This window comes from Polypterus senegalus, chromosome 1, assembly GCF_016835505.1.
Source record: "Polypterus senegalus isolate Bchr_013 chromosome 1, ASM1683550v1, whole genome shotgun sequence".
Taxonomy (NCBI): domain Eukaryota; kingdom Metazoa; phylum Chordata; class Cladistia; order Polypteriformes; family Polypteridae; genus Polypterus; species Polypterus senegalus.
The window spans coordinates 330,594,389-330,618,695 of NC_053154.1; the positions used below are offsets into that span (position 1 = coordinate 330,594,389).

The following is a 24,307-nucleotide window of genomic DNA, read 5'->3' on the forward strand; positions in this document are numbered from 1 at the left end:
GGTTTCCACAGTGGTCTCAGTTTTCCATCCAAAGACATGAAGGTTTGGGGATTTGGTGAAGCTATAATGACACCAGTGTGTGTGTCTGCTTGTGTTCACCTTGTGATGAGCTGATGTCCCGTCCAGAGATTTTGTTTCTGACTTGTGCCGATGCTGCAGGAACGAGCACATCCCCGAATTGATGGATGGTAATCATTAAACATCCTTTTCAGAGATATTGTGGCAAGGTGTCCTAGGACTTTAATGGATGTTTTGGGCACACGTGTCGCATCATGTGAAGTATAAACCTGCCTTTAGGCTCCTTACTTTTCAGCTGACGATCTTGACTAGGGCTTATTTTCAGAGTAGGTCTTATTTTCGGGGAAACACAGTATCAAAGTAGTCACCTCATTTATTACACACAGTTCACAGAAAAGTCCATTTAGAAGGCATTGCATCGAAGATACAAATACACTGACAAAACGCTTTCTTTCCCATTTATCTTTTGCTCACATTTCGTGTTTGACTGTTTGATTTTTTTAATTGTGTATTCTTACAAAATAAAATTGTAATTCTTAAGGCAAGAAAAAATTCATCTGGTATACCAGTTCAGCCTCCCAACATATCCTAATATGTCTGACCTCTGTTCAACCCATCAGTTGAGCTCCTGTCATCTCCTGCTCTTCCAGCCCAGCCGCACTGTATTAAGGACCCCAGCCAGAGACTGCGTTCAGAACCAGCAGTGCTCCCTAGGACTTGCCTTTTGGAGGTCCCCTTTCATGAGCCCTGAAGTTGCAAGGTCAAACTTAAAGGCCTAGAAAAGCCCCTGTCCATCATAGTAGGTAGCCAAATTCTGCAAAATGCATTAAAATCAGTGAGGATGAATGAAGTGAGCCAGTTTTGATTGGATTATAATGTTGCAATGGCTTTTTAATTGACCCATAGGGCTAGGGTACCATCTGCTAACTATGCTTAAATGTTTATTATGCTCAAAAATAGAGTTTAGTGTGCTAAAAACAAATCCCACAAACACAAAATACAACAAATAGCTGTTACTTAGCAATAAGTGAATAAAATCTAGATCATGTCCCTGACCAGAGTTCCAACCTTGAGGTAACATAGAACCTGCTCCTTCCATTGTCTGACGTCGTGGCTTCAGGTGCTGCTGGAACTCTTGGTGTTCCATTTATCTGAGTAGGTTCTTTGCACTTCCGTTGAAGAAGAAGTTATGTGGTTAGTTAAGAAGGTGTCATTCTGACTTGGGGTGCTGCCAGTGTTGTATCTCCAGTGACAATAATCATCCCGCTCAGCTAATGTGCCCCAGACGCATGCATTGTGGAACACTGGAATACTGATTTTGACATCTCACACACACACACACACACACACGTGAATTGGATTGGCAAAGATCTTACAGTAGGCATGCAAGAAAATTCTTTTACCCAAAAAAAGGTCTTTCCCTGTGCTTTATGTATTTTATTTAGGTGGCTAAAGTGACCATCTTGTCAGACTGGTGTACACCTACATTTGTACAGCTTTTGTCCCCATATTTTGATATCACAGAAAATAAAGTCCTCTTACAGCCATTAAAGGTTAGAGGTGTTGAACCGTGTGACGGCCCAATTGACAAACGTCACCAGTGTATTGCTCCGGGCGAGAGTGCTGAAGTACAGAAAAAGCACTTGTGATTATAGTGCTAAAAGTTGTTCTGTTTTCTAATTGTTTTGTTGTTTAAGCTGGATGGACAGCTAACTTTGATGATGTGCCAATGGATACTGGAAATGCAGTGGCCTCCACTACTGATGCAGCTAGTTCAGGTGGATGGAGTACAAGGGAAATCTCAACGGAGAAAGAAGCAGGATGGGCGAGTTTTGCCGAGTTTACTTCAGAAATAAGGTAATGTTAACATGAAAGTAGTGAAACAGAACGTTTCTTCTTTTTTGAGTCTTTGTTTGCTCACCATGCACCTGCTTTCTGTAGGAGTCTTCAGCTCCACACCACAGTTCAACATGGGGCTTTGTTAGGGGTGTGGGGAGCACACGTTTCTACTCGGTAAGAAATTTAAAGAACGTGAGAGACGCCACACAAGGATGAGTGCATCCCAAAATGTTCAAAGAAAATCCAATTTTTGTACATTTTTGTAAGATAATGTATTTGGTTATTATCTCTGTTGTTGGCATGTAACATCTTAACATTCAGTTAACAGATAATGCTAAAGCTGACAGAAGTGCAATCAAGATTTGATTCATCAAGTTTTTGTTTTTCAGATGTACAAATAAAAGTTAATCACAATGGCACCAGCAACTTACTAAAACTTTGATTAGTAGCTATTAGTCTGGCTCTCTGAAAATGACAAAATCCTACACCCGGAGTTATTTGCACCGTCTTCAGTTAGGTTACTCAGTGATGGCAGTGATCAACATTTGTACGTGTCAGTTTTTACATATTGTAGTTTATGTCTTGTCTCACTTCACCGTAGTCCTCAAGCGTAATTTCCACATAAGAAATCTTGACTTGGAGATTTTTGATTAACTTGACCCGCCTTTGGGTCCCTTAAGTTCACAAGTCACCATTGCAATGGCCTGACCTTCTCAGTTTTATGACTGAAGGTTATGCGTTATGATTGTTTTTTGGCTGCCATCACACTCGACTTGTCAATCCAAATTTAAGATCAATTCCAGATAATTCCAAAAGCAGTTTAAATGCTGTAAAATGCCAATCTGAACTTGTTTCTTAATTAGGATTAGCAGGTCCTAAATGCCATAAAGTCAATGTAGGTACAAGAGCTGTCGTGGTACTGCCCACTTAAACCTGGGTCGTGATATTTGGTTTCTTTATAGCCCTAAAGATCCTTTAAGAAGCAGTTCTCCTGTGGCAATGGAAATCAATTCTGAGACCCCTGATCCTCTCGGTGTGAATTTAACATCCAATTATGAAGGTAAGTTATCATTTATTATGGCAATTTTGGAGGTAGATTTTTGCATGCTGGGGACCTCATGTACAACAAGTAGAGCAGAAAACAAAACTGTTGGTGCCAGGTAATGGGGACAGCCGTTACTAAAGAACAGTCACTACACTTGGGCACAAAATGAAAAAATGATTTATGCACACACACATGGTCACAATGCATGGGAGCCGATTACCCACAATCCCGCAGCAAGAGAGACAGAGAACCACCACAGGCTCAGTTGTGATCACAAGACACTCAGCAGACATCGCGTATTTGTACTACTCGTGTTGCAACACCTCGCTCGTTTAGCAAGTTAAGCAAAAATTTGTAATTTTATCTCGCAATAAATTTACAGACCAAGTTACTCGCAATCCAAGGTTTTACTGTAGTTATTGACTGTGCCACTGGGTGTTGTAGTCCCACTACCAGTGTGGCTAATCAGTCGCTGTGTCGAGTTATTTCTAGCATTTATTTTATAATCACAAAGGTGATTAGTGAGATTTATTTTTTCCCTCCAAGCCAGCAATGGCAGTTTCTTAAGAGACAATGATCATTTTTTTGACATTGATGGTCTTGTTTGCCAAGAGTTTATTTCCTGGGAAGAGGCAGATAGTCTGCAACATTACATTGAACTGCCGAAGTGCCTGCATGGAAGCATTATCCAAAAAAAAAAAAAAGCCTGGAAAAGTGGAGCACAAAACTTCATTTTGCACCAGGACCGCACAGCCGCACACACGGATTTTGATGAGTAGCATTGTGATTGCTGCTTTGTATTCACCAGATCTCACTCCCTGTGACTTCTGTTTTGTTCTCAGTTAAAATTGAGACTAAACGGTAGAGAATTTATGTGAGAGAAATAGAAAGAAAAGAAAACAATTTGGCAATGGAAGAAGAGTACAGGAATGAGAGATGCTCTGCTCTGGACAAGTGTACTGAATGTGAAGGAAATTATTTTGAAGGTGACTGTCACAGAATTGCTGTAAGTTTTTTATAATAAATTTTAATTTTAAACCCAGAAGTCTATGGGTCATAGCTGCCCTAAAATGATACATTTTTAGATGCACATTCAGTGAATTTGCCATCATAACATACACTAATATAGAATATATAAGAAAATCTATCTTAGTTTCCTTCAGAAAATGTTATGTGTTGGTGACATGAGCTTTTTGATTCTAGTTAATGTTGCGCCGTGTTCTATAAAAATGGTTTAGCGGCTATGGAGAGCGTGTGTTTTATTGTTAATGCACCTGACCTCCTCCTTGTATGCTTTATCTTTGTTTTATTGTTCCTTTCTGCTCTCGGTGCTTTTGTTGTTTCTGTCCGCTGTCTTTTGTCAGTTCGTGGTTCTGTTCTTGTGTTGCTCATTTTGGTTTCTTTCCTGAGTCCTTACCTGACCACGGAGGAGTTCTCTTTAACGTTCTCTTGCTTCTGACTTTTGAACAATCTGGTTCAGTATTTTTAGAAAGCTTAGACATTTGAAAATGTTTTGTACTAAATATTACCGTATTTATTTAAAACTAAGCCCTACTTTTCTAATGCAAATAATGAATATCCTCAGCATCTGTGTTTTATTTCGAGCCGAGGTTTTCGAGTTCAGTCTCAGGTGCTGCTGTGGCTGCAGGTTTTAATTCAAACCAGTTTCCCTAATCTTCTGTTCACCGTGATTTGTTTAACTGGCCAGCAGTTTTTCTTCTGTTATTTACTCTATAGACAGAGAAGATAGGAAAATAGTGTTTTTAAAACTGAGGGTGAAAGTACAAATGTATGAATTTCTTTTAAGTCAAAACTTATTAGTGCTTTCCTATGAATGTAAAATAAGGGAAAATAAAAGCCTGGTTACCATACCAGGGAGATCATTCATTTGTAAATGTGGTCTGACTAAAAATCTGCTGGCGTAAAGGTATCCAAGATGGTGTGTATTGTATGCTGCTGATGAATAAGAAATTGACACATGTGGCAAAGGAATTAAACATCGTCCATCAGTGGATGGCGGTTCACGGTGGGCAAGTCTAAAACTCAGCAGGTCGAGTTGGTTTTATTTCTGGCCTTGGTAACAATTGGTTTTTGTTTTCATTCTAACATTGTGAAGATTTATTCCCCAATTGAATTGTTAATTCCACATTGTTACATACTGAGACGTCATACACTTCAAGGTGACAAATACTTTATATAGACAAATGTCAGTATTTTGGATAGATCTGTAATTTCCTGCAATGACGTGTCTCTGTAGAGTTGGAAAGGTGGCCTGCAGATGGGAATCCACAAGCATTATGTAGCACAAAGATGGAGTCCAGTTTAGATGGAGAAGAGGAAGAGGAAGATGGTGGAGCAGATAGAATAACGGAAACTGTCACAAATGGCTCCATGAAGGAGACGGTCAGCCTTACTGTTGATGCCAAAACTGAAACAGCAGTTTTCAAGAGGTCAGTGCAACACTTTCTTCAAACATGCTTTGTTCTGCCTTATTTGGCTTTAATTGACAAATCTACGTTTTAGTAGCATGATATTAAACTTGTTAAATTGCATTGTAGCGAATAATTAATGCATTTTCAAATAGCTCGTTTTTGGAATTGCTTGTAATTGTAAATTGTTCAGGTTATTTCCGCTCTTCTTCTGATTAAGGAGTGCAAAGCTGTTTAGGGATAAAGGCTTACTGTATGTAATGACTGCTTTTGTTGTGCCAAAATAACACGTGGGCTTTTTTTTTTTTTTTTTCTTTGCCGCATGTGTGGCTTCAGAGTGTTGAAATCCTGTCGGTATGTACAGCATAACACAGAAGACATTAATGCTGTGCTGTGAATGTGTTCCATGTCAGCCTCCACTGTATTTCTGTCATCTCCATCTGCATGTTTCAATTGTACGACTCCACCTGATTCACAAAATGACCTCCTTGTGCTGCTTTCGTTTGTTGTTCGTTTTTTTTTTTTTTTTCCTTCTGTCATGTCTGCTTAGAGTTTTAAAATGACAACTGGTAGATTAAGATAATACATTACAAGGAAATGGGATACTGGTAAAGATTCGTCAAAACTGTTATGTACTGCAAGTTATCAGAGAAATGTTTAGAAATGCTTTGTGATGCCTATGACCATAATTCACGTTTCAGTTCAGTTTAATTTTAGTATAGCACGCGCTTCTCATTGAGTGCAGGCAGAGTGTGCTGACAAGTTCTTAAAGTAAAATTCATGTATAAGTTTTACAAATTACTAAATATAAAATGAGTATCCATAAGGACACAGCTTTGTTTAAACACACAGGCAAATAAAGAAGTTTGGAAGCAACATTAATGGAAATCGGCAATATCTGTCCATTAACTTATTGTGGAGCTGTGGAGGAGAGAAAAGCATCAATGGAGAAAATAAACCTCTAAGTGGTCCACGGTCAGCCACAAGAGACACAGCCAGAGTCTCGCAGGCCTCGGCCAACTGGCTGCCCACCAACCCACCCGCCTGCCTCCTCCTGGGCAATCTGTGGTAGAGGCTGTGCTGGGCTGTCCAGACTGAAAGCAGAATCTTTGCATCCGGTGATTCCAGAGCGACAGTATCTGTAGTAGTAGAGCAGTGACACCACAAGATACCAAGAAGAGAAACTCTACAGGGGAGGGTTAGCAGTGGTGTATAGTTATTGTATTATTTTTGTAATAAAGACATTGATTGTCAAGGCACTTCTGGTGCTGTACTAGTCAGTGATAAATTCCATTCAGGTTTCTGTTTTAGAGTTCTGGCCCAGAGAATTTGCACGTTTAGTTGCAGTTAGCAAACCTCCACATCCAAGAACACACACACAAGTCGGTGTCACTGGTGCTTATATCACTGTGGAGAGCACATTGTCCTTCAGAGTAGGCAGAGTAAGAAGAGAGACGTAACTTCATGTTCCTCTGGTTATAGTGGGATATCAGACACTCGAGCTAAAATCCACAACGGTCTGGACTGAAGTAAACTGAGGAAAGTTGGTATTGTCTGTAACTATTGAATCCTACGTTTTCATTCACTTTCTCATTGCATTGGCAGGAGGGGTTCTCTTGTTTTCCAATATATTAAGCACTGGTTTTTATGGCTCTTTCAGTTTCTTTTAAATCACTGAATCAGTTAAAGACACAGTAGGAGAAACTGCATGTGTTCAAAAGAGAAGATGTAGCAGTACCATGTAACATAGCATCAGTCCTGGGCCCTGCAGTATGTCACGTCTAACTGCCACCAGTAATTATGAGGTACTGTACTGTCCTTTGGTACTTTTATCTTCTGGTGACCAGTAGTGACCAGCCTACTGCAGTCTCACTGTACTGAGTTTCTGTTTATTGCTTCACATTCTGTTACACTACACAAGAAAGGTGCCTGAAGGCCCAACATACTGTGGTTTTCAAGCTTTTACTGTTTTATTATAATATCTAGCAAATTGTAGAATATCTGTAGCGCTAATTTTCTTGGTCAGAAGATGTCAGAATATCATGCCAACCCAAGTTCTTCCTCCTCCTCCTGTACTGTGACCAGACTGTTCACAGAAGTTGTAATGAATGAGGTTCAGACTGGAATTGCAGGTTTGATTCTTCGCCCAAGTAGTTTAGAGAGAGTGAGTGTGTGAAGTTGGTCTGTAATCATTGAGCATTTTTGTCAGGGGTCCGAGATTCAGCACTTATAGTGTTTCAAAGGTTAAGAATGGATGGTGCTAGTAATGCATTTTTCACCAACTGTGGTGCTGTGTCCAGGGAATAGTAACCGGCTTCATTTTGGAAACCAAAGATGGAATTTGCTGTTCTGCTGTGAAGATAAAATTCCTTAGATGGTGTGCACAACCAGGGCTTTGACAGTTGTGGTGACTTAAAAATTCTACTAGCTTGGTAACTATTATTGAAGTTCATAAAATCAGTAGTTCTGGAATTTGAAGGGATTTTCCTTGATATTTCTAAACACAAATAGTACACGAGGGCCATTTTCATGTTATCATTTTAAACAGTACACAGATCAGGCCTGCCGCTGTCCTTCATTATCTATAGAGCGGTTTGGTTTTTCTCCATTGATTTAGTTTCCCACATTCTAATTTAACAACACATGCAGTAGATATTTTTATTTAAGAATAGCCATTATATCTAAAGCCTTTTTGAGAGACGCATCTCAAATGAAGAATTGCCATAATGACAGTAGAAACTGCAAGACTCAGCTTCAAAGTCAGGAATTCCTAAGAAGCATTGAGGACCGCAAGCTGAAAATCATGTCATCCGTGGACTTGTCTCATCAGAAACGAAACATGCCTTTCATATTGGCATCAGTGAGTAGCAGCCTCATGACTTACCATCTCCTCGTGAACATCATTTGGTCACCACCTTCACTCCCTCTTACCAACTGTGGCTGCTGGTAAGAACAGCAAAAAAAACGTTACTCCAATCTGGACACAGTGCAGACTGCCATACTCGAGGAAAATCTGGGCTGGTGCTGCTGGGGAATATCTTTGCAAGGGTTAGGTGCAGCTCCAAGCAGATGGCATGATATAACTGGCAAGGAAGCTGTAGGAAAGGCCAACTTTTGTCCTGTTTTTCTTGAGGAGAGTAACAAAACGTGACCTTGTCATCCTAAAGTGATCAAACATACAAGATGACATGAATGCATCCCTGATCTAAATACTTGCATCTCCTGCACTAAATGGTTGTTATCCGTGGCATCAACCTGAAGGAGATTAATCACCTCACACTGACCTTACAAAATATGACTCTGTGCTGAAGAGACCTTTGCATAAGTGACATAATCATGAATTTTTGACTTGTCTGTAAGTGACAGTCCCAAAGGACCTTAACTTCAGAGGCCTACAAGACACCACAGAGTCCTGACCTCTGCTGTGAACGGCTGTTACAAACCCTCTCATATGCCATCCATGTGACCATCCCAGGACTGGTCTGATGAGAACAATCTAGAAATATAGGACTATGTCACACTGAGGGTCCGGTTCTATGCTCCCTCTTCCAGATTTGGGAGCCTCTCGAACCCGACACCTTCAATAACGTAACAGGATGAACTGGCAGATGGGGGACAAAACACACCAAGCAATGGGATGGTGGAAAGTGTCAAAGTGCTTTTATTACAAACCAAAACTAAACAGTGTCCAAAAAGAGAGTGCAGTGCTCCATTATTCCATCAATAAATAATCTTGAAAAACAACGAAAAATCGAAACGTTTAAAACCAGGCTAAAACCCACCAGTCACATGGTCAAATGAACCGAGCCCAGCTCCTTCCAAATCTTTTTCAGCTCACCCATTGCCTGTTCAGCTGAAGTCCTCTCAATCCTGGCTGCCTCGGTCGGTCTCTCCCAGACTGCTCAGGGTCATTTGTCCTCTTGTCATCCTTCATACCCACGTAGTCGTCCCTCGATCTTTCCCACTCCTCAGCACAATTAGTGGGTACAATCCATCCCAAAAGCGCCAATCCCTCGCTCCATCGTGAGACCACTGACCATGCCGTCTTGTCTTTTTCTCTATAGCCAGCTGGCTCGTCCTATTTCACTGCCCCAATGCCGCATTCTTGTTCTAAAAGCATCTCTTTCTTTCTTTTTCTTTCTTTCATTTTTTTCTCCTTGGTTTCCTTTTTCGATTTACTTTTTTCTCTCTTTCTGTGCTGGCCCGTATTTGTACAGCTCTGTGGACGCAAAGCCTCAATCAAGCACTGCAGGATGAAGCAATTGAGAACGATAGCACCTTCATGTGCCGGTGTGTCTCACCCCATCAACTCCTGGTAGCTGTGTAAGCACTTCCACAGAGACGGACATGGCCAAAGGGATCATTTATTAAAAACTCGCCAGTCGTTGGGTGCCGCAGACCCGCTGTATCACAGAATACTGTTTTTTATTTTTAAGATGAGCACTAGCAATATGCAGATTTTCCTCCAGATAATTCAGACCCTGTATTGACCATACTGAGATATCCGTACTCCAAGATGGATCCCTTCTCAGAAATGATGCTTCTGTCTTGCAGCCGAGTCACTGCTGAGTCTCAAATCCATAGTGATAAGTCACAAAGCAGAAAATGCATCTATGGGCAAGCCACCAACCCTAGAAGAGATCATTTAAGTCACCAAACAAAGCAAAGGGCATCTAGGCCTTGTATGCTATCAGATATAGTCAAGGCTGGATATGAAGACCTTGCACATAAGTTTTCAATGGATTACTTCCAGCATCTGAAACAAATCTCACAAGACCTCAAATGTCATCACTCTCACTGTAGTGTTGAGAAGGATTTAGAGTTTGGAAAATTATGTGGCATTGCTTTGCTCTCCTCCAACTGTATGATCTTAAGTCATGTGTCATTTCAGACCATCTCGAGGCACTATTGCCCTACAGTATTTTAAGGCCTGCAGTTCTAAACAATAGAAGTTAAACATGACGCTCACAGACGTGGCAAAGGTCTGTGGATACTTCTCCTGTAACATCAGTTCATCAATATCTTATAGCCCATACACTACCAGCTGACTGCCATTATCTGTCCCTTGCTGTGGGACAGTTCTGACCTCTCGCCCGGTGAAGAGGAAATGGAGTATGGGTTTGATGATCTCGTAGTGTAGGCAGAAAACTCTAATGCAACAACTGAACTGACCAAGCTGTAATGGTCATCGATCTGTGCTGCAAAAAAAAAAAAATCTTGAGAAAGCCAAGGTCATCTACCAGACATGTTATTAGACAGGTGACTGTTCTCGAGAGAAATCCATGGCTTTGAGTTGAACAGCTCCTTTGTGAAGCTGTGCCATCAGCTGTTGAAGAACTGTGACCTCAAAAAGGAAAGCAGTCAAGTGGGTTTTAAGGCCTTTTGTTTTGCTCTTTACTGAGCCTTGAGCTCCCTACCCTTTTCACATAAAACTCTACAGTAATTCAGCCAACACGGCTTCAAAAAGATTTAAACTGTGAGGATCTTCACACTAGCTCACCGGTACTTCACTTAAACACAAGTATTGAAACCGTAATTTGGAAGAAACAAAATTCTGTTTATCTGTCGATAGGATATTTGGCCTTTTTCAGAAGCTCTTTTAATAAATAGATACACACGCACATACACTCTATATCCTGAGAATGACTTAAGGCATATTGTCATTGGTATAAGGGAGCCACAGTAGTGTTATGTGACACACTTCTGCTAAATAATTAGTTGGCTGAAAGTCATCCATGTTAGTATGTCACAGAGAGGAGGAGCAGCATTGTTCATAATGGCTCTCGGTTTTATGTTCCTTCTATCCTTTGCTGCTACCTCCTGGGGACCAGTGTGTGTCCCATTACTCAGCTTGTCCTTTTATTTAGCTTGTTGAGTTGGTGTCCTCTCCTGATGTGATGTTACTAGCCCAGCACACCACACTGGCTATCACAGAGTTGTAGAATATTAAACATTAAAAGAACACGGTCTCTTAAAGAAAGAGGCACTTCTCTTAAGCAGTTCCTCTGTGTTATGATGCCAGTCCACACTATCATTATTGTGGACCACCAAGCACTTGTATAGGAGCACACCGCTTGTACATTCACTCCTTGAATAGTGACCAGTCATAGCTGGGTGGTATTGAAGACACTGGAGAAATCCAAAATCATCATCTTCACAGTGCTGCTAGCATTGTCCGGGTGAAGATGAGCCTTGTGGAGCAGATAGATAATTGTATCCTTCACTCCCATCTTTGTCCCATAGACTGACTGTAGTGAGTCCAGGTGGTCTACCAAAAGAGGACTTTGTATAGTCCAGCACCAGCCTCCCAAATGTCTTCATGACGTGAGATGCAAGTCTTCATTTATCTCCTTATTTGATCTTCCAGTTATGGACAGCCCATAATGATGGTCAAAAGTGGACTCTTCACTGGCCATTCCAGCTGGCATGGTAGGAGTTGCTGATGTAGTAGGGATGTTGTGAATAGACTGGTCAGTGGCTGGCAGTAGCAGTGGGAGGCAAAATCTGTTTCAAACATTGCTTTACGATTTTAGCTTTGTCCATGTCCCCCTTCTAGCACCTGAGCCCTGGATTGCTCGAGTCCAGTACTTCTGCCCTGTCCGTTTCAAGCAGCATGTTGTTTGAGCGAGTTTTTCTGTCTCAGCCCTGTCAGCTTCTTTTCCTTCACTCAGTTTTTTGTTCATCACTTGCTGTGCACCCTCAGAACCTCTTGGTCACCAGATTTGAATGCTGTTTTTTTTCTCATTCTACTGATCTTTTATCTCCTTTGTAATCCAGGGCTTCTTGTTAATATCGTCCGTAATGCAATATCAAGTGAGAAATACAGAGCTTCAGTAAGGCAGTGATATTTTCATAATGAAAACGAGAACTAGAACTGAAAATAGTTTTTCATTTTACAAGAACTGAAATTATGACAAACAGAGAAACTAAATAAAAATAAAAGTTAGTGATATGTGAACAAACTCAAAAGAGAACGAAAATCGAGTAAAAACAAATAAAACCACAATCGCATTTTTGTTCAATCCGGCTCAGTAGTGCAGAAGGGTTGTTTGTAGGTCGCCCTGCGTGTTCAGTTACGTTGCGCTCTTCACTATGCGGTGATCTTGCACCTTGGCCTTACTATAGTCACATGGCGCAATTTCCATAAAAGACCGTCGTTTGTTGGTTGAGCAAGTTTGGCTTGTTTGTGGTTGACGATGGTGAGTTTTGCACAGATGTTTGTGGGTACAAAGTGAGAAAGTAACATTTGGAAATTATTTAATCACAGCACAGATGATGATAAAAGCAAATGTAGCGTGCGAGAAGAAGAAAAGAGACTCTGAGTTTCAGTGCAGGACCAGCTGGATCAGAACTTAGTTGAAGTCCAGCACTTCTCTGGCACCAGATCTTCACTTCAGTACTGGAACGTGCGGGCGGGAAGCAGGAGAGGCTCTTCATGAAAAGTAAAAAAAAAAACTAATAACATAAAATACATTTGGCTACTGGCCTGTGCTATAAATTTGTTTTCTGTGTGATTCCAATAATTGGGATCATTTTATAGTCAAAATCGCTGAATTTGTGCATTTCCTGTTCAAATACTGGGGAGAAACACAGAGCCTCACCTCAGATTGCGCTCTCCCTCACACACTGACGGGGTTGATGCACACAATCGGCACGCGCCTGTCGCTGTCTCTCTGTATGTTGCCAATGTAATGTTTGCAGACACTATTTATTATACACGAGTATCTTTAATATATCTAGTCTGGACATAAAACCGCAGTGAAAAGGCAGAAGGTGAGGCAGACAGTACTGTGCCACCCTGAAGGGGAAGTTGGCGATATCAGAAAGTCAAATGCACTGCAGCGATTATTATTTTTTATTCCAACTGACTGCCAAAATGTAAGATTAAGACTTTTAAAACTAAAGGACAATAAGGAGGACTTTTACAAGAAAGTGACAGATTTTCGTGGAGGAGGACAGGCCCATGGAATTCATTTACAAATGACCATAAATGGTTATCAATTTTATAAAAAATGGGATCAGACTAAGAAAAAAATCTAATATTTAAAAACTAAATTATGACCTTAAGTAAAATATTCTTTTGTTTATCTGGTTATCCATTTGTTGATCAGTCTGCATTAAAATTCATTAAAGCATCAGAATTAAAAGCTTTTAAAAACAACTCAATATTTCAATTCAGTTCAAAATTGATATCCTTTTTTTGTACACCACTCTGTACTTTCACTTGTATCGAATGAGTGTGAATTGTGGATTTGCAACAGCAAGTTTAGAACACATGGAGGGTGAGGAGCAAATCCGCTCTCCCCGCCGTAAATGTAACGTTCTGCCTTACTGGTGTGTGTGTGTGTGTAAAGGATGAGATGAGATGTGAAACATAACCAGGAGTCATTGTGCCTGCTGCCAGCTGATTAGTCAATAAAGCGACCCTTTAGGGTTCATATATTTGCAAATGTGACTCTGAAGGAATCTGCGCCTCACCAGCAATGAATGTCACTGCACGTCACTGCACTTCAGTAATGGCAGCAGAAATCGTCAACATGCAGTCTGCTGGCACCTGTGGCTGTTTGCTGCTGTTAACAGAGTGACTCAAATGTGCATTTAGATACATAAAGGAATAAACTACAACATATTCACTAAAGATTCAAATATTTCCAACATCCTATTGTGACCAAAGCACTTTAGGCATTGGAAGGGCGCGCTAGAATTAAAATTCAGTTTTTCTTTTAATATCTTACTGTGCTGCTCTCTGGCAGTTCCCACCAGAGGAAGGGGCTCAGACCCCTCCGCCTGAACAAACCTTGCCACTCTGATGAGGCAGAAAAGCAAGAAGCCCCCTGGTCCCACTGTGTGAAGCACTGCAGTCCTCAGCCAGTGTAAGAGTTAGGGTCAGTTTAACTGAGATGTGTTGTCATCTTCAGCATTTTATTACTTTATAAATTGCATTATGACGAGTTTGAAACAGAACACACAAGAATTCAGTCGATGCTGCTTCCGCACATTAATGCTCTAAATCAACTTCATGGCTTGAGGAATATTTTTTTAAATGAGCTTTGTCAAAGAGCTGGCTAGTCACGGCTGATAGATTAATATTTTCTAGAGTAAATGGTGATGATGTGTGCCCTTTTAATTTAGTAGATATGAAAAAGTTTACTAAAGTTCTCTCCACATGCCCCTTACACACACAATACATTTGTGCACTTTTAAGTGATCATAACAATAATTTATTCCTTTGTCCTTAATGATGTAAGCCTGATTGCTTTGCATGGCATCTGCCTTGTTTTACTGAAGTTACACCTAACTGGCCGCAAGTCCTTTTCCTGTCACTCAGTGGGGTTGGGGGACTTTTTGAATAAAAGACGTTTATGCTGTATCACACATGACCACACTTGACACTGGCCACCAGAAGGCTTTCAAACACACGTGTGTGTGTGTGTGTGTGTGTGTCACTCTGTCCTCCTTTCATGATTTAGTCCTCTGTACATACAGACCCCTCCAAAAGTATCGAGATGTCCAGGCCATTTCATTTGTGTTTGCTATACACTGAAGTCGTTTGGGTTTGAGATTAAGTTTGAGTAGTAGACAAGAGTTCAGAATTTCGGCTTTTGTTTTGGGGTATTGACAGATATGTGCTAAATAATATATCGTTCATGCCATTCCATTACTTTTGAAAGGGACTGTACACTTTTCTTGTTTCTTCCATACAACAAATCTCCTGTAGGATATAAAAAGTTAGTACTGAATGATATTTTTGTTCTTTACTAGTTGCAAGCACAATAGCGTCCCGGCAACTAAAAAAAACGTGAAATGGGGAACTGCACAAGATGGTGACTGAGTGAGACGTACAGAGCGCACTGAAGTTCAGGGTTAACCAACCATCCTAGGAAGATGACGTCGTTGACAGCATTCCAACATGGCATTTTTGTCATTAACTAAGTTTGTATCTCAAAGGTACTTTTGTAACCCTAAAAAAAATTCAGGCTGCCTTTGGCAACTTATCACAAAGAGCTGTAAACTCTGCAGCAAAAGATGTTGTTTTTTTTTTTATGCCAGTCTGTGCCATTAACACTGAACATGCAGTTATGGTTAAACACAAACAACCAATGTCTGAGTGGTGATATTCAACCGACTAATCCAAATAATCCATATTGACAAATTGTAAAGAGGCAACACTGACCTCCAGGAAACCTACAGCTCTGGAGAGGACTTGAGACTTTACATTGGCACAGAGTTATTGTCATCCTGGCAGACGTTAGAAGTTATGTGGTGTTGTTTAAATAAGTGATGTGCAAAACTATTCTTTTTAGTGACTCCATTCACTTCATTCAGTTCACCAAAATGATTGGAATTTTTCATTCACTGACTTGTTCACTTCCAAAAAAGCCAAGCTATATCCATCCATCCATCCACTATCCAACCTGCTGTATCCTAACTACAGGGTCACGGGGGGCCTGGTGGAGCCAATCTCCACCAACACAGGGCACAAGGCAGGAAACAAACCCCGGGCAGGGGTGCCAAGCTATATTCTAATTTAAAATCTAGAATAGTATTATAACAGCCTGACAATTTAAACCACTAAACAATACAAGCAATATAAAAAGCAAACTACAAAATAAGTAATTCACTTATAATAATGATGATAATAATCTTTATTGAATTTTGACGACAAAATCACAACAATAAAAAAAAAGAAATACAAATCTTACAAATAGAACCTTAGAATTGTGCACACAATAGAACTGTGAGAACATTGAAATATGACTAAATAAAACTGAATTCAGTTTTATGGATTACTCTTCTTCAATTTCCTTCTTTTATATCCCATCCTTCCTGATGTAATCTCCCATACTGAGATTCAATGTACTGCAAGTCTCTTGTCTGCAGTTCGTGATCGAGTTTGCATCGACTCTCCAGACTAGTATGGGCCTGACGTCTGTAGTGTGCTGCTGAGTCAGTACGCTGGCAAAGAAACCACAATAGCGCTTAGTGCATCCTTGAAGTAGGGGGCATAATCCGAAATAGAAAGAGGAGAACTCGTTCAGGTATTTAGAATTTTCTCAGGCAAGGCTTCTGTGATAACGATGATGATGGTCACGATTATGTCACTTAGTGAGTGGCACACTCGAGGACACCTAGTGGACAATAATATGAAGTGCTGAAAGCCAGAAAGTTGTGGGAAGCTGATAACTACCGAGTTGTAAAGATGGAGCGAAGATGCTGACAACTTTTTAAAAACAAATAGGAAAGCAGTTGGGATCTCGTAGCTTTTGGAGATTTTATTGGCAAAAAAGCAGCAAGCTAACCTTAACATTTGTTAAAATGAAGGTAACTGACAGCACTTAGCCTGAGTGCACTGATCCTTGGCATTGCCCCTTGGCTTGTTGAAAATAGTAAGCTAAAATGAACTCTGCCAGTTTACCACTTTCATTATGTTGACATGTGACCAAAAGTGCATTGTTTTCCTTTCAGATTTGTGGTTCAGCCCAAAACCCTGAATTCAATGTGGATTAGCACATACAATTCACAGAAACTGGAGTGGTTCAGACTTAGCATGTGTTTGGCTTATTTGGCCAAGATGAGCTCACATTTAGCTGTCTTCAAAGACAGTATGGCTAGTAAACATTTATTATGTTGAGCAAAATGATTGTGCCATTTTTTTATTCAAGGATATATATATATTATTATTATTATTATTTTTTTTTTTAACAACTTGACATGTTTATTGGAGAATCGCTGAAACAACTGAATGTCTTCTGCCAAATGTCTGTCATCCTGCTGATTTGCCACGTTTGAGTTTCTAGACCTGCCTCATTAGTGGATTGTCACTGAAAATGTTTGGGGGAAATCCATAATGTTGATTAGTCGAGCAGTTTCAAAAGTGAAGAACTGCAGATCATTCCCTCCTTGTTAATAGCCGGTCACTATTGTCGAGTTCACTTATTTCATAGGTTTGTATTTTTTGTATTGGTTTCTGGGTTTGTTTACAGTATGTATTGACAGGCTCTTAACTAAACTTTAATCAGAAATATGCTGCTTTCTTTTTTAATGGTAATAGTAGTACATAATAGAAGCTCACTAGAGGAACATCACACCTCCCCACCAGCTTTCAGTGTGTTCATCCAGACGCCTGCTCCTGTAACCTTCCCCACCCTGGCCACTGTGACCCACTCCGCCCTTAAAATGTAGACACCTCAGCGAGGGCTTGTCATGCTCTGTACGGTTTCTATACATTTACTAACTAAGCCAAGCGGATATTGTGGTTGTTGGCACTGTGTTGTCTTCCTACTTGTGCTCCATTGATGTCTCGTGTGCATGTGTCACCTGATGCGCCCCATTTTTCAGCACTCGCTTGTTTTTTATGTGTGTGCCTCACCTCCGCTGTCAACTCTTCTTTTGTAGTGATGATGGTAAAATGTCTGTTTCGGAAGAAACTTCTCCACAGTGCTTAGTGACAGACGACGGAGAGACTGAGAAGGCAGTCCCAACTTCACCGTCCACGGCCAATTGTCACAAGCAAAGGTAAAAATGGAATTTTAAGTAAATATGTAAGAAAAGTTCTAATCAGAATTAAGAGTGAAATGGAATTATGGTAATTAGCTGAATCTAAATGACATTTGCGTCTGAGGAGTTCACTTAATGTGACGGCCCAATTCCCAACCTCAGTAGTGGACTCAGACTTGATAATTTTGGGATTACTGAACAGCTTTCTTTGTGACTGTGGTTAAGGAGTTCCCCTTATGTTCAACTTGATAAGCTGCTGGTTGCTAACTTGGAGGCGCCAAGTCCATGACCAGCCTCGCTGAGTCAAGATATGAAACAAATCTGATCATTTACAGCATTTCTGTTCTTCACAGTTGCAGTCTGTTGACTTTACAGTAGTCACCTTTATTGGTTAACTGATGATTTTAAATATGCCCTGAATAAGTGTGGCCATCTGAGGGTGAGTGGGTCTGACTAAGGACTGGCTCTCCATTCTGATTTGGTCCCCACCTTGTGTCTGGTGCTGCCAGAGTAGGCCCCGGACTCCTTGACCCTGCATTGAGTGGGTAAGCTAGTTAGAGAATGTGTGTGCTTATCAGAGTTTCTGCTTTGACATTCTTTTATTATTTACAGCATAAAGCACTTGGAAGCCAAGGTAAAGTGTCCATCCAGCGAAACTTTAAATGGCCCTCTTGAAGACGTACATTCAATGGAAGAAGTCAAGTAAGTAAATTAATCAACCTAATCCAAATCACAAAATTTTTGTCTTGCATGAAAATAAAGAAAACAAAATGATTGCTTTTAGTGATTGACATGAAGCATAATTTCAATTAGGAATGAAGAAAGAGTCCGATAGTATCTACAACTCTTAATATCTCTTTAGCTAGACCAGTCCATAATAAATCGTGGTCTACTGGTTTAGCTCCTAAATTAAATGCAGGAGTGTCGCCTTCTTGAAATGACTCTACAGAATGCAACTGTAGTTTACGCTCCAAAGAGAGCTGAAGATCACGGCCCGATGAAGCAAACAGGACAACATTATCTGCAAAAAGCAGTGACCCAATCCCGAGTCCACCAAACTGGACCACTTCAACGCCCTGGCTGCGCCTAGAAATTCTGTCCATAAAAGTTATGAACAGAATCGGTGACAAAGGGCAGCCCTGGCGGAGTCCAACTCTCACTGGAAACGGGCTCGACTTACTGCCGGCAATGCGGACCAAGCTCTGACACCGGTTGTACAGAGACCTAACAGCCCTTATCAGAGGTTCGACTATCCGACGGACCCTCCTCTCCAGGACCCCCGAATAGACTTTTCCAGGGAGGCTGAGGAGAGTGATGACCCTCTGTAGTTGGAACACACCCTCTGGTCCCCCTTTTTAAAGAGGGGGACCACCACCCCGGTCTGCCAATCCAGAGGCACTGTCCCCGATGTCCATGCGATGTTGCAGAGACGTGTCAACCAAGACAGTCCTACAACATCCAGAGCCTTAAGGAACTCCGTATCTCATCCACCCCCGGGGCCCTGCCACCAAGGAGTTTTTTGACCACCTCGGTGACTTCAGTCCCAGAGATGAGAGAGCCCACCTCAGACTCCCCAGGCTCTGCTTCCTCATTGGAAGGCATGTTAGTGGGATTGAGGAGGTCTTCGAAGTACTCCCTCCACCGACCCACAACATCCCGAGTCGAGGTCAGCAGCTCATCATCCCCACCATATACGGTGTTAACACTGCACTGTTTCCCCTTCCTGAGACGCCGGACGGTGGACCAGAATCTCCTCGAAGCCATCCAAAGTCGTTCTCCATGGCCTCTCCAAACTCTTCCCATGCCCGAGTTTTTGCCTCGGCAACAACCGAAACTGCATTCCTCTTGGCCTGCCGGTACCTATCGGCTGCCTCCAGAGACCCACAGGACAAAAAGGTCCTATAGGACTGACTCCTTCTTCATCTTGACGGCATCCCTCACCGCCGGAGTCCACCAATGGGTTTGGGGATTGCCGCCATGACAGGCACCCGACCACCTTACGTCCACAGCTCCGGTCAGCTGCCTCAACAATAGAGGCACGGAACATGGCCCATTCGGACTCAATGTCCCCCACCTCCCTCGGGCCGAAGGTGGGAGTTGAAGCTACGTCTGACAGGGGACTCTGCCAGCCGTTCCCAGCAGACCCTCACAACACGTTTGGGCCTACCAGGTCTGACCGGCATCTTCCCCCACCAGCGAAGCCAATTCACCACCAGGTGGTGATCAGTTGACAGCTCCGCCCCCTTCTTCACCCGAGTGTCCAAGACATATGGCCGCAAGTCTGACAACACCACCACAAAGTCGATCATCAAACTGAGGCCTAGGGTGTCCTGGTGCCAAGTGCACATATGAACACCCTTATGCTTGAACCTGGTGTTCTTTATGGACAATCCATGAAGGGCACAGAAGTCCAATAACAAAACACCGCTCGGGTTCAAATCGGGTTTGTTCCTCCCAATCACGCCCTTCCAGGTCTCGCTGTCATTGCCCACGTGGGCATTGAAGTCTCCCAGCAAAACTAGGGAATCTCCAGAAGGTATGCCCTCTAGCACCCCCTCCAGAGACTCCAAAAAGGGTTAGGGTTGGTGTGGGCAGAATCAACATCCTAAGTAAATTTAAAATCGACACACATGTATATAATGGAGAGGATCAGAGCGTCTGCTTATTGTGCTACTTTATCTCTGGCCCAATATTCATTTCATTATGCCAGAGTCCTGGCTAAATTTTATACCTATGGTCATGTTTGTTACCTGCTAAATACTTGGAACAGGTGAAAATGCTTGAGAAATGCTTCTCATGTAATGGCGTCACACACCTGCTATCATAGTAATGCCGCCATAGTTTTTTGAAATAGAATTGCATGGCGCGTGCAGTGTCCGCATCAGCAGCTCTTCGTGTTCACTGTGGCTGTAACTTTAATCAGATTCCTGCCTTAATAAATGCTGCTTTCCACTGGGAACCAATTTTGAAACTTCTAACTTTATAAATTTGTGAAGTTATTGTATGAATGGAGCCAGCGTTGTGTGAAGCAGGGCTTTTCCAGTAGTCCTCTTCATCTCACTTTCAGATTTTGTATTCATTTTCTGGCAGTTTAAGCCTTGACTTGTGAATGGGAGCAGAAGTGAAGTTGACATTCAAGTCTTTACTCCCATTCACTGTTTACTGATATTTTGTAATTGTTCGTATTATAAAAATATTAAGGGAGTCCTCTTGGGGGGGTTAAATTAAAAAGAGGGAACTTTCAAGAAGTTAACGTTCTGACAAAATCCGAAATAGAAGACGACAAACTAATGAAAAAGTATGATTCTAACACTGATCTATCTACATGGCGGCTCACGATGCAGCGTAAAGCAGTGAAATGGAGATGAATATGAATTCTTCATTGAACGTATGCTTTCAAATATTCCTTAATAAAAGGAAATATTAAAAGTGCTTAAATATGTGCCTCTCACATTAAATATTTTCCATAATGACTGTTCTTAAAGAGGAAATGACAAAAGTGAAAAGAATCTGCAGTTTGCTCAAAGCCTCACGTAACAACCGGTGTGATTGAGAAACGTTAGTATTTATTATGGCACTAAATGTTGTTGTGAAATAGTAATGGACAAATATTTGATTATGTCGATTTGTTAATGTCCTCAAAAAGCAAAATAATGAATGTATAAAACATGGTCGTATTAAAGTATTTCAGTGTGTTAATATTCTCCATTATGATGACGCAATCTAAATGGGCCCATAGAGGAGTGGTGGGAGTGCAGTGTGCTGGCAGCCCCTCCAGGTTGTTTCCTGCCTTGTGCTCAGCACTGCTGGGTTAGGCTCCCGCCCTCCCGTGACCCTGAATTGAGCTGCGTGTCTTTGACAAGTTCACGACACCACCGTTAAAACTCTTGTGCTCTCCATACAGTGGCTCCTGTATTGTGCCTGATGCTGTCGTATTCCTGTGATTTCGTGTTAAAGCAGTCGTGTCTAAATCGCCATCTTCCAGTTTGGCATATCGTCCATGCAGTTATTTAATTGGAGTTTGTTTTCATTGCAGGTCAGATCAGAGAGTCCCATCGCCAGACACTGCGATAAACGGCCCAGCGTGATCCACGATGGCTGTCGTCGCTGTTGTCGTCTTCTGCCTCGGAAGCTTCTTTTTGTTTTTCCAGGGATTCTTGTCGAGTTCGCTGGAGGCACACAGCCAGAGCCAGTCACAGCTGCACTACCTTCACGAGATCAGGACCAGCAATACCGATTTACAGACCGCTGTACAGGACGTTTGAACTGTATTTAAGAAAAGAAGAACTTTAACAGATGCAGAGATTTTACATTTGTTTATATACCATTGTTCTTATTGAAAGATTTGTCTGATTCGATATGTTGTCACTCAAGATAAATGATGCTATAGTTTTAATTGATTGTATGGAGAGAGAATTTTATAAAAATGTATGCAGAAAATGGGCATATGATGACTAATTGTATACCAGTTGGTATGAGCAGAGTATTGGGAGTGTTTTCACAGTCTCCTCTTGCACAAAATTCAATATTTAATTATCTTCCAAGCTCAAGTAACAGATGCTATGAAAGACAAATATATTCAGATGACAACATATTCTGTTCGGTCCTCATATTGATTGTTAGAAAAGTAAGATTAATTTTAAATACTCATCAAATGTTATTATTTGTAAATGTTACTTGTATCCTTTCAACCCGAGCAAGATCTGAAATGATTTGGTTTAGTTTTTAACTTTTATTTATTATTGAAAGTAGAACATGTGGTAATGTTACTAAAAGAGCCGTAAGCTGCCTCTCGACTGTTTCACCAAATTATAGAAGTCGCTAGAGGATGGACAGAAATTGCATGTGGCTTTCGACTTGAGTTGTGCTGAAGGTTTTTAATCCCCAGACAGCCAGTTGTGTTTTCGTTTGATGCGTCTGAGAAGACGAGCCTCACGCCACCCCGGAATACTTGACTTGGTCGGTGCCCCATGTGCCAGCTCTTTTTAAAGCATTGTTGCGAACTGAGACACGCAGATTTCCTGTTTTTAGTTTTTCTTTATTTTGCGTCACTTTTTAATGCTGTTTCCTGCCCCCCTCTAAATTCAGCCTCTGGCAGGCAAACTTGTACAATGTTTTACAATTCAGTTAATAATTTATATAATTACAAAGCTCAACATTGCTGGAAAGAGAACTCTCTTGTCTTATTTGTTCTGTTTTCAAGTGCATTGCTGTAAACAGCCGACAGTTTTTAGTTGTGTGCCACAACTGAGTACTGTGCCTGAATTTTACTTTTCCTATTTTTAATACATATTTGCTACTGCCACTGGTTTAAAAAAAAAAAAAAAAAAACAAAAAAAAAGTGTTGGCAAAATAAATATCTGTTAAAGATGAGCGTTCGTGTGTTCAGTACGTCTCTCCTCGAGTTCGGGTCTGTTCAGGTTCAGCTGCTCTGTGCCATGTGATCGTGCGCTGTGCCTTTGGGCCTTTTATTCTGCCTCACTGCTTTGCCCCCCCAAGGATGATATCGAGATGTGGCACCAGGAGGACTGAGATGGGCGCTGAGCTGAGGGCTCTTTTGTCACCACGTCTGATATTTAGGTAATTACTTATTATCAGTTATTTTTTGGCCAATGTGTCTTCCAACGTTTGAGATACGATTTTGTTTTTCCAGTTGCAGCACAGGCAGGTGAAGTGACCGTCAGCAGCAGGATTTGAACCCACAGCCTCGGCCTTAACCACTACGCCATCCCGCCTGGCATTAAGGGGGCAGAATCTCAGTCAGTGGTATGACGTCCGAGAAGATGACGGGGACTCCTGAGGTGATGAGACAGTTTGTTTGTTGTGTTTCCAGCGCTTCACACTTCCTGCTGCCATTTCCTCGGTTTTTAATCATTTTCATCATCTTTAAATAGCCGGCGTCCTTCCACTGTTACCGGACAGGACTATGAGTGCCCGCCACATCTGCCATTACATGATGAAGTGCCCCGTGTTCAGTGATGATGCTGAAGATGCTTTTGTGGAAATCCAAACAGCCCCATGATGCTTTAGTGGCCGAGCTGTTATCAGTGCAGTTTAAACCTCGTCATGTTGGAAACTTGTAATCGGCGCTCAGATGGCAGCGGTCAGCCAGGGCGAAGGCGACGTATCACATACAACAGAAAATCAATTGGAAAACAACCGAAAATTAAGGAATTTTTTGTTTTCATTATGAAAGTTGACGACTTGACAAAAATTCAACTGTTAAACGTGGGAAGGTGGCCTTCTTTATGACCCCCTTGCTTATTCGCTGGCTAATGGGAGTGCGTGCCTTCGAGGTGTCATTTTAGAGTAAACGTGATTGGTTTTCAACTGCATATGTGATGCGTCTTTTTGTTATTTTTTTGTTCTTTCCTTTTCTGCTACTTCAGTATGTTTTGTGCGCCAACTCCGCACGTGTCCTGGTCCACTTACATCCTTGGGAAGGCTGCGCTGTGTGCATTAATGGCTAACCTTCTAG

At 41.5% G+C, this 24,307-nt stretch overlaps 1 protein-coding gene across 5 annotated transcripts in view; it reads left to right on the forward strand.

Annotated features, from left to right (window-relative positions):
* Positions 1-23,160, forward strand: part of ppp6r3 (protein phosphatase 6, regulatory subunit 3) — a 136,427-nt gene extending 113,267 nt beyond the window's left edge. For 4 of the 5 annotated variants that reach the window (XM_039738049.1, XM_039738043.1, XM_039738056.1 and 1 more), the window contains exons 21-27: positions 1,716-1,875; positions 2,820-2,917; positions 5,160-5,352; positions 5,668-5,685; positions 17,728-17,847; positions 18,442-18,531; positions 21,866-23,160. In XM_039738049.1, the coding sequence (XP_039593983.1) occupies positions 1,716-1,875; positions 2,820-2,917; positions 5,160-5,352; positions 5,668-5,685; positions 17,728-17,847; positions 18,442-18,531; positions 21,866-21,917 (731 nt within the window). In that variant the 3' untranslated portion in view covers positions 21,918-23,160. The remainder of the gene's footprint in view (positions 1-1,715; positions 1,876-2,819; positions 2,918-5,159; positions 5,353-5,667; positions 5,686-17,727; positions 17,848-18,441; positions 18,532-21,865) is intronic. The other variant, XM_039738052.1, reaches the window with a different exon arrangement.
* Positions 23,161-24,307: the final 1,147 nt, after the last annotated feature.